The sequence below is a fragment of the Lynx rufus genome, unplaced genomic scaffold (genome assembly GCF_022079265.1).
Source record: "Lynx rufus isolate CCGP_SWC_20201006 ecotype Redwood Valley unplaced genomic scaffold, mLynRuf1.p SCAF_5, whole genome shotgun sequence".
Classification (NCBI taxonomy): domain Eukaryota; kingdom Metazoa; phylum Chordata; class Mammalia; order Carnivora; family Felidae; genus Lynx; species Lynx rufus.
The window spans coordinates 32,648,037-32,660,148 of NW_025814867.1; the positions used below are offsets into that span (position 1 = coordinate 32,648,037).

General features: G+C 36.5%; 1 protein-coding gene across 3 annotated transcripts in view; it reads left to right on the plus strand.

The window, feature by feature from the left end:
- Window positions 1-12,112, plus strand: part of NCK1 (NCK adaptor protein 1) — an 89,569-nt gene that overhangs the window by 72,118 nt on the left and 5,339 nt on the right. For all 3 annotated transcript variants that reach the window (XM_047098903.1, XM_047098902.1, XM_047098904.1), the window contains exon 3: window positions 9,439-10,151. In XM_047098903.1, the coding sequence (XP_046954859.1) occupies window positions 9,439-10,151 (713 nt within the window). The remainder of the gene's footprint in view (window positions 1-9,438; window positions 10,152-12,112) is intronic.

Sequence of the window (12,112 nt, forward strand, 5' to 3'; positions counted from 1 at the left end):
TGCCTCAGAATTGTGCACATCCTCAGTGCTGAGACCTGAGCATTCCCTTCCAACTCTGGCCAGGTCTAGCTATAAAATGCAATAATAAATATATAAGTGTTTTTGAAAAATTAAGTGCCAGAAGCACTAGGAGTAATAACTACTGTTGATTAATGGAGTGCCTGCTATGTGCTATGCACTATGCTGAGTGCTTTACATATAAACTTAAAAAAAATTTTTTTTTTTAAATTTATGCAGTAGGTATTTACCACACACCACCATTTCACAAACCAGGAAACTGGAGTTTAAAGAAAATTAAATAACTTGACCAAGATCAAATTGACCAGTAAATAGCAGGACTAAAATTTAAATTTAGGGTTTCATTAGACTTTTCCTGGTTGTACCCATTATGACTAAAGAGTAGAGGAAGAATTAGAGTCAGATAAGCAATGGATTAGTAGGATTTGACACAAAAGAGACTAAGATTAGGAGGATTGTGGAGGACTAACTATAAAGTTGAGAAGAATTTAGAAAAGGTAATACTTTGATCTGAGGGAGCTTGCTTATTGTGGAATGATCTCATTATTGCTGATTATAACATAGTTGAGAAATTAAGAGAAACTGATATTTTACGTTTGTATAATTTTGTAAAGTACTTTTCCATGCATTTTCTCATTGTTAACAAGAAATCGGAAGGACCATTTTTTAGCAAATAGAGAGAGAGAGCAATAATAAACAGGTTCTTCCCAAAGAGTTGGAAGCAGAGGGGGGAAAAGGCAAGCTTTCGATTATACATACATTTGTCAGTCATTCCCATGATGAACATTAATGGAACACTTAATATGGGCCACACAGTGGAAATAGGTGATTAAAAACATGGTGTTTGATCTCAAAGAAATAAATATGGGTATACAGAGGGTTGAACATTGTGGTAAAAATATTTACAAAGAGCAGTAATGCCACAAAGGAGAAATATATCTGTTCTGTTTTGGGGAGAGAGGGAAAATCTCCAGTGAGAAGAAGATACCTTGTTTGAGTCTTGAGGAATGAGGGTGGCAAGTGTTTGAAATAAAATACATTGTGGGCAAAGGCTCAGAGTCTTTCAAGAGCATGAGTTTTTTTGGGTACTGAGGAGCTTATATGCCTGTAGCATTAGTGTGAGGTTGAAGAAATGCTCACAGGAGAGACAGAGGGTTTTGTGTTGCATAGAAAAACAAATATTCTAAGCTTATGTTTTTTTCCCTGAAATATTTCTGGCCTCTGAGATTAAAATAGGTTGTTTTCAGTGTTTTCCATGAGTCTGTCCAAAAATTCTTCATTCTTTTTTTGACAGTGTATAATTAGTCTTAGACATCTTTTTCAGAATTAAAAAAAAAATCATTTTGAAACTAGCCTTTAGCTTCAAGTTTAAAATTTGGATTTATATCACTCTTCAATTTTAATCAATGTAGCAAACGCTTATTGAGTATCTGGTATGCACACAGTTCTAAATAGCATAGGAAATGCAGAAGATTAGTGAGACATGGAATGCTCCTTTCCGGAAGTGATGACTCTAGTAGATGAGCTTAAAAGACTTGTATGCTGTCATACAAGTACCTCAGAAGTACAGGGTGCTGGGTGCTTTAAAAAGGAGAGCTTACATCATTGGCGGATGATGGTGGGAAATGAAGTATGTTGGAAAACATAACATGGGAAATGAATAAAATAATTTGAAATGGCACTTCTTGAATGGGTAAGTTTTTGATAGGGAGATGTTTTAATAAGGTTTTGGGAAGAAACTAGCAAATAAGGCAAAGGAAGATTGAAATGTTATTTATTCAGGGGACTTAAGTGACCCATTTTTTATTAAGATTTAGGATAGTTTATCAAAGCTAGAACAAACATTCCTAAAATTCATATGGAACCACAAAAGACCCCGAATAGCCAAAGTAATACTGAAAAAGAAAACCAAAGCAGCAGCATCACAATCCCAGACTTTAGCCTTTACTACACAAAGCTGTAATCATCAGGACAGTATGGTATTGGCACAAAAACAGACACATAGACCAGTGGAACAGAATAGAGAACCCAGAATTGGACCTACAAATGAATGGCCAACTGATCTTTGACAAAGCAGGAAAGAGGATCCAGTGGAAAAAAGACCGTCTCTTTAGCAAATGGTGCTGGGAGAACTGGGTAGAGAAGAAAGATACAGGATAATTGCAGGGCATTATGGGAAGAATCTTTTATTTAACATTTATATCTGTACTGTGCTCTTACTTTACCTTATTTTATTCACTTCTTACAACACTATCATGGTAAGTAGTGTTTTCTCCATTTCTAAACTCAGAAAAATGAAATCATTTGCTCAAGTTTCCACAGTAAGTGGTATAGCTGGGATTTGAACCCAAAGGCTCATATAAAGTCGATGCTGTTTTCATTACTCTACCATAAGCCTAGAAAGGAAGGGTGAGGACATTCTGGAGAGGGCTATAGATTCTAGGAAGAGTTTTTCTCTTAATTTGATAGGTGTGAAGAGCCACTGTTGGCTTTTGAGCAATAATATCATCTGATTGCAACTATATTTACAGTTATATGGATGATGGGTAGAAGTGGGACAGATTGGATTAGTAAGAAAACTAGTTTAGAGGGTATTGAAGACTCAAGCACAACAAAATGGGCCTGAAATAGTGTGCAAATAGTGGGAATAGAAAGTGTTGGCAGAAAGGGAATAAGGATTTGATGCAGGAATCTTTTTAAGAAAGAAAATTTGTATGAGGTATAAATCATATAACAAAATGAGTCTTTTTAAAGTGTGTTGTGCAACCATCATATCTAGTTCCAAACCATTTTTATGACCCTCCCCCCCCCCAAAAAAAAACCCATTCCCATTAAGCAGTCACTACCCATTACCCTATCTCTTTATCCCATGGTAATTGATAATCTGCTTGCTGTCTATCTGGATTTACATTCTGGCTATTTCATGTAAATGGAATCATAAAATATGTTATCTTGTGTCTAGTTTCTTTCACTTGGCCTTCTGTTTTTGAGGTTTATCTGTTGTAGCATATATCAGTGCTTCATTCCTTTTATGGCTGAATAATATTCCATTAAATGGGTATGTACTGTGTTTTGTTTATCCATTAATCTGTTGATGGACACTTGGATTGTTTCTACCTTTGGGTTATTGTGTATAGGGAGCTATGAACATTTGCGTACAAGTATTGGAATATCTGTTTTCAGTTCTTTTGAGTATATACCTAGGAGTGGAATTACTGGATCATATGGTAATTATGTTTTTAACATTGTGAAGAACCATTACGTTGTTTTCCACAGCAGTTGTAACATTTTACACTTTGATCAACAGTGTAAGAAGGGTTCCAGTTTTCCCATATCCTCACCAACACTTGTTATTTTCCTTTTTTTTTTGGTTTGGTTTGGTTATAGCTATCCTAATAGGTGTGAAGTGGTATTTCGTTTTGGTTTTGATTTGTATTTCCCTAATGACTAATGATGTTGGACATCTTTTCATGTGCTTTTTGGGCATTTGTATATCTTTGTTGGGGAAATGTTTGTTCAAGTGTTTTGTCCATTGTCGAAATAGGTTCTTTTTGTTGCTAGGTTCTAAGTTCTTTAGATGTTCTGGATATAGACTGTAATATTTATTTATTTATTTGTTTATTTAAGAAAGAGAGCACAAGTGAGCAAGGGGCAGAGAGAGAGAGAAATGGGGCTCACCTGGGGCTCATGCTTTACCCAAAGCGGAGCTCATGCTCACCCGATGTCAAACTCGAACTCATGAACTGTGAGATCATGACCTGAGCTGAAGTAGGATGCTTAACAACTGGGCCACCCAGGTGCCCTATTTATTTATTTTTTATTGCTTATGCTTTTGGGTCAAATCTAAGAATTCATTGCTAATACACAGGTCATGAAGATTTTCCTCTGTGTTTTCTTTGGAGGATTTTAAAGTTTTAAGTCTTATATTTGAGTATTTTATCCATTTTGAGTTAATTTTTGTTTGTGAAAGAGGAGTCTAACTTCATTCTTTAGCATGTAGATATCCGTTTCTCCTTGTACTATTTGTTAAAGAGACTATTCTTTCCCCCATAAATGGTCTTGGCACCCTTGTTGAAAATCAGTTGACCACAGATGTAGGAATTTATCTCAGGACTCTCAGCTCTATTCTGTTGGTCTATATGTCTGTCCTTTTGTGCCAGTACCATACTGTTTTGAATACTTTGGCTGAGTAGTAAGTTTTGAAATTGGGAAGTGTGAATCCTTCTGTTTTATTTTCATTTTTAAAGATTGTTTTGGTTATTTGGTGTCCCTTGCAATTCCATATGAATTTTAGAATCAGCATTTTCATTTCTGTAAAAAGTATTGGAACTTTGGTAAGAATTACATGGAAGCTGTGGATCACTTTGGTTAGTTATTGCCATGTAAAACTATTAAGCCTTCAAGTCCATAATACAGAATGTCTTATCATTTATTTAGTCTACTTTAATTTCTTTCAGCAGTACTTTGTAGTGTTCAGTATACTGGTCTTGCATCTCCTTGATTAATAAATTTAACCTATGTATTTTATTCTTAATGCTATTATAAATGGAATTGTTTCCTCAATTTCCTCTTCAGATTGTTCACTGCTGCTGTACAGAAATACAACTGGTTTTTGTGTGTTGATTTTGTATCTTGCAACTCTGCTAAATTTGTTTAATGTAACATCTTTTGTGTGTGGATTTTTTTAGGATATTCTCTGTATATGGTTATGTCATCTGCAAATAAAGATGATTTTACTTCTTCCTTTCTGGTTTGGATGTCTTTTATTTCATTCTCTTGCCTAATTGCCCTGGCTAGCACTTCTAGTACAGTGTTGAATAGAGGTGGGTGAAAGGGCATCCATGTCTTGTTCTTCATCTTAGCTTTCAGTCTTTTACCATTGAGTGTGTTGTTAACTGTAGGTTTTTTTAAATAGATGCACTTTATGATGTTGAGGAAATTGCCTTATATTCCTAGTTTGCTGATACTCTTTATCGTGAAAGGATGTTAGATTTTATCCATTGCTTTTTCTGTATCAGTTGAGATGATCATGTGGGTTTTTTCCCTCTGTTGTATTAATGTAGTATATAATGTTGATTTTCATATGTTGAACTACTCTTACATTCCTGGGACAAATCACCCTTTATCATGATGTACACTTCTGTTAATATGCTGCTATATTGTTTGCTAGTATAGATTAACCCTTTTTTTGCAAATTCCATATTTGTGAATTGGGCTCCTTGTTAAAACTTATTTATAAGCCCTCAAATCGATAGTTGTGATGCCTTTATGGACTTGTGCAGAGTGGCAGAAATTTTGAGTTGCCTGATGCACATGTTGTCAGCTGAGGTTGAACAAGGTGATGCTCTGCCTTTTTTGTTTCAGCTCTCATATTGTAAATAAGTGTCCTTTATGCAGTCGGTTTAGTGCCATGATTTTTGCACTCTTGTGCTTTTAAAAAAGTCTCTATATTGTAGAACTGTCAGTTTCTTTCTTTAATTCTGTCAGTTTTTGCTTTATATGTCTTGGGGTTCTCTTGTTAGGCGTGTATAATATTTGTAATTACTATGTTTTCTTGATGGATTGACCCTTTTATCAATATATAATGTCCGTCTTCATCTTCTGTAACAACTTTTGTCTTGAAGTCTGTGTTGTCTGATACTAACAGACAGCTGTGCCACCCCAGCTCTCTTTTGGTTACCATTGTCATGGACCATCTTTTTCCATCCTTTCATTTTCCAACCTGTCTGTATCTCTGGATCTAAAGTGAGTGCTTATAGATAGCATAGAGTTGGATCTTATTTTTAAATCCATTCTGCCAGTGTCTGTCCCTTTAATCCAGTGTTTTAATTCATTTATGTTTAAAGTAATTACCCATAAGGAAGGCCTTCTGCTGTTTTGCTCTTTATTTTCTACAGGTCTTAAGCCTTTTCTCTCCTCATTTCCTGTATTACTGTCTTGTTTTGTAATTGATTTTTTTTTCTGATGTACCATTTTCCCTTCTCATTTCTTTTCTATGTATGTTTTAGTATTTCCTTAGTGATTACCGTGAGGATTACCATTAACATCTTAACTTTTTAGCAGTCAAGTTTGAATTAATGGAAATTTAGCTGGTATGCAAAACTATTCCTTTGTAGTTCCATTTTTATACATTGGGTGCCCATTTACCTAGATTTGAAATTACTGTTTTCTACATTTGTATCTTAAATCATATAGGAAAAAAGGATGTACAAGTCAAAAGTCTAATACTACTGGCTTTTATATTTATGAATGGAGCTACCTTTACTGTTGTTCTTTATTTCCTCATATGGCTTCAGGTTACTTTTCAGTGTCTTTTCATTTTAGCCTGGAGGACTTTATTTAACATTTCTTGTAGCACAAGTCTAGTGTAACAAACTCCTTCAATTTTTGTTTATGTAGGAGTGTCTTAATTTCTCCTTCATTTCTAAAGGGCAGTTTTGCTAATTATAGAGTTCTTAGTTGACAGTTTTCTAGTATCAGATTCTACCCCCTTCCTAAGGTTTGATGTTGCTTCTAATTGTGCATTGTTGTTTGCTTGTTTAGTGACTTCCCTAAACTGTTTTTGTAAACTCTGTATTCTTTGTCGTGTGTGGCCTCTGAAGGTGCTGTTCTGTCTTTTCCTTCCTTCAGTCTGTCTGTTCCTTATCCTGGTCGTTGTCCCTTACCCCAACGTGCTGCATCAATTAAATGATTTCAGTAAAAGAATGGGAATGTTCCAGGTCCAGTGAAACCAAGGCAAGCCATTGTACCAGTCCTTCACGTGGCTGCCAGACAGGTTGAAACTCACAATCACAATTCTTTGAGAATAAGCTCCCTCTGGCATTAGAAGTGCCAGTTGCTGTCCTCAAAGCCATTGTGGGCAGGCAGTTTGAAATGCCACAGCATTCTCTTACTTCAGAGCAGCAGCTTTTTTCACTATGCCTTGCCCTAGTTTTTGTAAGGTTTTTCTAAGTTTTTTTTTTTTTTTACTAGATTCCAGAGTGCTGCAAAAGTTTATTCTGACAGTATCTGCCAGCTCATTAATTAGTTTTTTGGATGGATGGAGCCCTAGAATTAATTCGCTATTCTGTCAGAAATCTCTGATGTGAGGATTTTTCAGGATGATATCATGAATACCACAAGTAAGGAAGTTGGGAGGGAGGGAGTTGATTTATGGTTATGGGAGAGGCTAGTTTCATTTGGAAAAGAGTGTTGTACTTGAGGTGCTAAGAGTACAATCTGGTAGATGTATAGCAATGTCTGAATTGTAGTGCTTGAATTCCAGAAAGAGCTTAAAACTGCAAAGAGACCTTGGAGCTTTCTATATAGAAGTTATGGAAGATGAAAGTATAAGATTTCTTTGAAGTAGAGCGGAAGTCCAGGCACTGTATCTTGGGAAACACTTTTCAACTATAAGGAATCATTCACTTTTTCATTCAGCAAACATTCACTTTGTTCCTATTTCTAGTGTGGGCACTGGAGATACAAAGGTACTAAGATCTAGTTTTCTAGTTTTCTGTCTTCAAGAAACAAGTATGATGCAATTTTATAACAAGGTTTAGAGGAGCCCAGACAGATGCACACAAGAATATTTAGTCACTAGGGAATGCAGGAGGCTTTTAGGGAAGTTAAAAGAGACAACAGTAGAGAGAGTAATCTGTGATCTTGGTTGCCACATAAAGAGTTTGAAAAGAATGAGGACTCTAAAAGGTACTGATTTGGCAGTAAAGAAATGACACAGTTTTTCTAAGAATGGTTTAATTAGTGGATTTTGTAGAATGGTAAAGATTAAAGGACCAGATCATAAGGAGTTAGGGAATGAGTGCTTGAGTGGTAAAGAAGTTGAAGGAGGGGCACCTGGGTGGCTCAGTCAGTTAAGCATCCGACTTCAGCTCAGGTCATGATCTCATGGTTCCTGGGATCGAGCCCTGTGTCAGTCCTGTGCTGACAGCTCAAAGTCTGGAGCCTGCTTTGGATTCTGTGTCTCCCTGCCTCTCTCTGCCCTTCCCCTGCTTGTGTTCTGTCTCTGTCTCAAAAATAAACATTAAAAAAATTGTTTTTAAGTTGAAGGAAAAACACCTTTTTAACAGTTTTTTTAAATGTTTCTTTCTTTTTTGAGAGAGAGACAGAGTGCGAGCAGGGGCAGGGGCAGAGAGAGAGGGAGACACAGAATCTGAAGCAGGTTCTAGGCTCTGAGCTGTCAGCACAGAGCCCGACATGGGGCTCGAATCCACGAATGGCGAAATCATGACCTGAACTGAAGTCGTGGCGCTTATCTAACTGCGCTATCCGGGCACCCCAGGGAGACACCTCTTTAAAGAATGGTGTAGTTCAAGAGAAGTAGCAGAGTTGAAGTAACTTTATTTTGGAATAGAAGTGGTGTGAGTTTGATTTTAGACAGTAGAAGGGAATAAGAAGGAGGAAAGCAAGGATGGTCAAGAGTCCCAAAAGCAGCAGGAACAATGGTATTTAAGAACCCAGAAGGATCGGAGGTTGAAAACTTGCATGAAGAAAAAGAGGGTAATAAAGAGTTCTAAGATAGAAGGTTTGAGAAACTTTTTAAATGCCTCAGTTCTGTCAGTAAAAACACAACACAAAATTATGTGTAAGAAATGATCAGCAGTGAAAATGCATGACCAAAGTTGATGTAGCATATATTTAGGGTGATAATATTCTTTGGTGCTTTTCCCACTTCTTTCAACAAATACATATTAGGCATCTACCATGTACTAAACATTTTCTAAGATTCTTGGTGTGATATTTGTGAACAAAGTAAAAAAAAAAAAAAATCCTGTCCTTGAGGAGCATACTTGTGAATAGTGTGAGGGAAACAAACAAGTAAATAATATATTATTTTAAAATAAACATAATGAGGTAAATAGGGAAACATGGATCTGGGAACTAAGAAAGCAAATGGAAGGAGTACCCAGACGTAACTACAATTTTATATTGCATATCAAGTTGTAATTTGTTGTTCTATTTCAGTACAGCTAATTGTAGAATCAAGGTTAATAAAATAAAACAATAATATGGGTTTGGTGGAGCCTTCATTACTTATGTTGTAGATGTGAGAGAAATAGTCTATATTTACATTTGGAAGAATTCTTGTTAATTTAGGAAAACTGTCATTATGTTACACAATTATTTCAGCACCTTTGATGAGAGAAAAGATGAGAAGGTAAACTGTCATACAATAACTGCATTTACATGTTTGGTTATGAAAAGAGAATTTATGAAGGAAGTCAAAAGGTACAAACCTCCAGTTATAAACAAGTCATGGAGATGTAAAAAGAAAGGGGAAAAAAAGAAGAAAGAAATTTGTTATCTAACTTTAAAGGCTTAAAAGAACTACAGAGTTGAGGATATTTTTTAATGAATGAATTGGGTTTTTCGGTTATCATTGTCTTATAATCTCTTATTACTCTTTTTTTATATCAACAGGCATTGGAAAAGTGAAAAGAAAACCTAGTGTGCCAGATTCTGCATCTCCTGCTGATGAAAGCTTTGTTGACCCAGGGGAACGCCTCTATGACCTCAATATGCCTGCTTATGTGAAATTTAACTACATGGCAGAGAGAGAAGATGAATTATCATTGATAAAAGGGACAAAGGTTATTGTCATGGAGAAATGCAGTGATGGGTGGTGGCGGGGTAGCTACAATGGACAAGTTGGATGGTTCCCTTCAAACTATGTAACTGAGGAAGGCGATAGTCCTTTGGGTGACCATGTGGGTTCCCTGTCAGAGAAATTAGCAGCAGTTGTCAATAACCTAAATACTGGGCAAGTGTTGCATGTGGTACAGGCTCTTTACCCATTCAGTTCGTCCAATGATGAAGAACTTAATTTTGAGAAAGGAGATGTAATGGATGTTATTGAAAAACCTGAAAATGACCCTGAATGGTGGAAATGCAGGAAGATCAATGGAATGGTTGGTCTGGTGCCAAAAAACTATGTTACCATTATGCAGAATAATCCATTAACCTCAGGTTTGGAACCATCACCTCCGCAATGTGATTACATTAGGCCTTCACTCACTGGAAAATTTGCTGGCAATCCATGGTATTATGGGAAGGTCACCAGGCATCAAGCAGAAATGGCATTAAATGAAAGAGGGCATGAAGGTGATTTCCTCATTCGTGATAGTGAATCTTCGGTAAGTTGGTTTTCAAAGGTAAATGGAAATAGAGCTCTGAGTAGTAAAAAATAAATAGAAAATTGGAGAGGTTCAGTCGCTTCCCTAAAATTAGCCAGGCAGTAAGTTGGGACATAAACTTAACATGTTCCAAAGCTAAAGTCAGTGTTGTTTCCAACCTTATTTTGAATAAAATATACCCCAGCAGTGATACCTCACTGGATTATTCGGCCTTATTTAAGTCTGTTGGTCTTGCATTTCTTTTTTTTTAATTTTTTTTTTTTTCAACGTTTATTTATTTTTGGGACAGAGAGAGACAGAGCATGAACGGGGGAGGGGCAGAGAGAGAGGGAGACACAGAATCAGAAACAGGCTCCGGGCTCTGAGCCATCAGCCCAGAGCCCGACGCGGGGCTCGAACTCACAGACCGCGAGATCGTGACCTGGCTGAAGTCGGACGCTTAACCGACTGCGCCACCCAGGCGCCCCTTATTTCTGAAATACCTTCTGTCGCATTAAACTGAAAAATGGAGAAAGTTGAACCCTGGATTCTTCATTCAGAGTAAAGCAATGCAGTAGACTGAACTGGGAAAACATGTCTTAAATTGCATATTGGATGCACTGTCATCCTTCTAGTAAAGAAAATCCATAAATTAAAACAATTGAGATTTAAGTTTCTTCATAAATTGGTTGTTTGGAAGTTGGAATACACTTATTATTTACCTGAAAAACCTATTTTAATACTCCATGTATTTGAAATGCATTTGCAATAAAAGATATTTTTATTCTAGCACTAGTAAAACAGTAAAACTATAAAACCACAAAAATTGAAAGAAAATAGCTATATGGGCACTTGGTTAGGGTATTAGAAATTTGATGATACTTATTTCCGTTTAAAATGGTCTTTATTTTTCCTTTTAAAAGGATACCACTACTTTTCCACTTTTCAAATCATTAGTATTGGCTTTGTTTCTGTGTATCTGGTTGTACAGAGGTGAAGGTGTGATTGTGCAAAAGACTGAATGAAAGAAGAAAACCTGTCTGGTGTGAGTGTGTGCACACTCATATGATGTGTCTATATTTAAGAGGGAGGGAGGAAAGAAGAGGGAGAAATCAAGGCTAATTGAACTGCTTGATATAAAGTTCAGGAAATGTAACCCCTCAGGAAGAGCAGGATTGATGATAGGGAAGAGTGGTGGGGTTTGTTTTCTGTTAGATGCCTGACCTGGTCCTGCTTTCTAGGACAAGCAGTGGGTAATAGGGGTTAGGAAGGGAGTGACCCTAGAGCAGGTAGTAAGAGTAACTATACGAATAGGGTATTTCCAGGAAGCCCACTGTTCGAAACTTTGGCAGTAACTATATAAATGGAGGCTTTTAGACTGTTCAGGAAAGTGTTAGGTTAAAAAAACCAAACAAACAAAAAAACTCAGAAAGTAGCTTGATTGCAGAATACTATGTATTTTCTTGTGGTGGGTAATTGAGCATGGACATTAGCCAAAATACACCATTTTACCAGTAGAATTTTTAAAGTAAAGGTCTCAAACAGGCATATTTTCTTTGACCTGAGCAATATTTTTAAACACTTGAATTGGTATTTAAATATTGAGATTTATTATAAAAATTCAGATGACAGACTTCCTTTTGAAATTGGAGGGCCTGCCAACATTGCCTATATTCCTATAAAGCAGCAATCACAGCTAAGTGGATTGGCCTTTGGATTGGCCATGGACTGTTGTTCCTCCTTGTCTGTCCACTCTGACTTGTTTACATGTCTTTTTCCCCTTGTAGGCATTTGAGTTTATGATTTCTCATTAGTGTCTTACTGTCTGAGAATTCAGAGCATTATCTCAGTCTGTAGGATAGCTAGTATTAGCCCACGTTTTCTCATGTGTTGCTCCAATAGTCTGATAGGAGAAAAGCTAGCTCTTGTGTCCCAGATGTTAAACTAAAGGATTTGCTGGTGGGTGTTAGAGCATATTATTT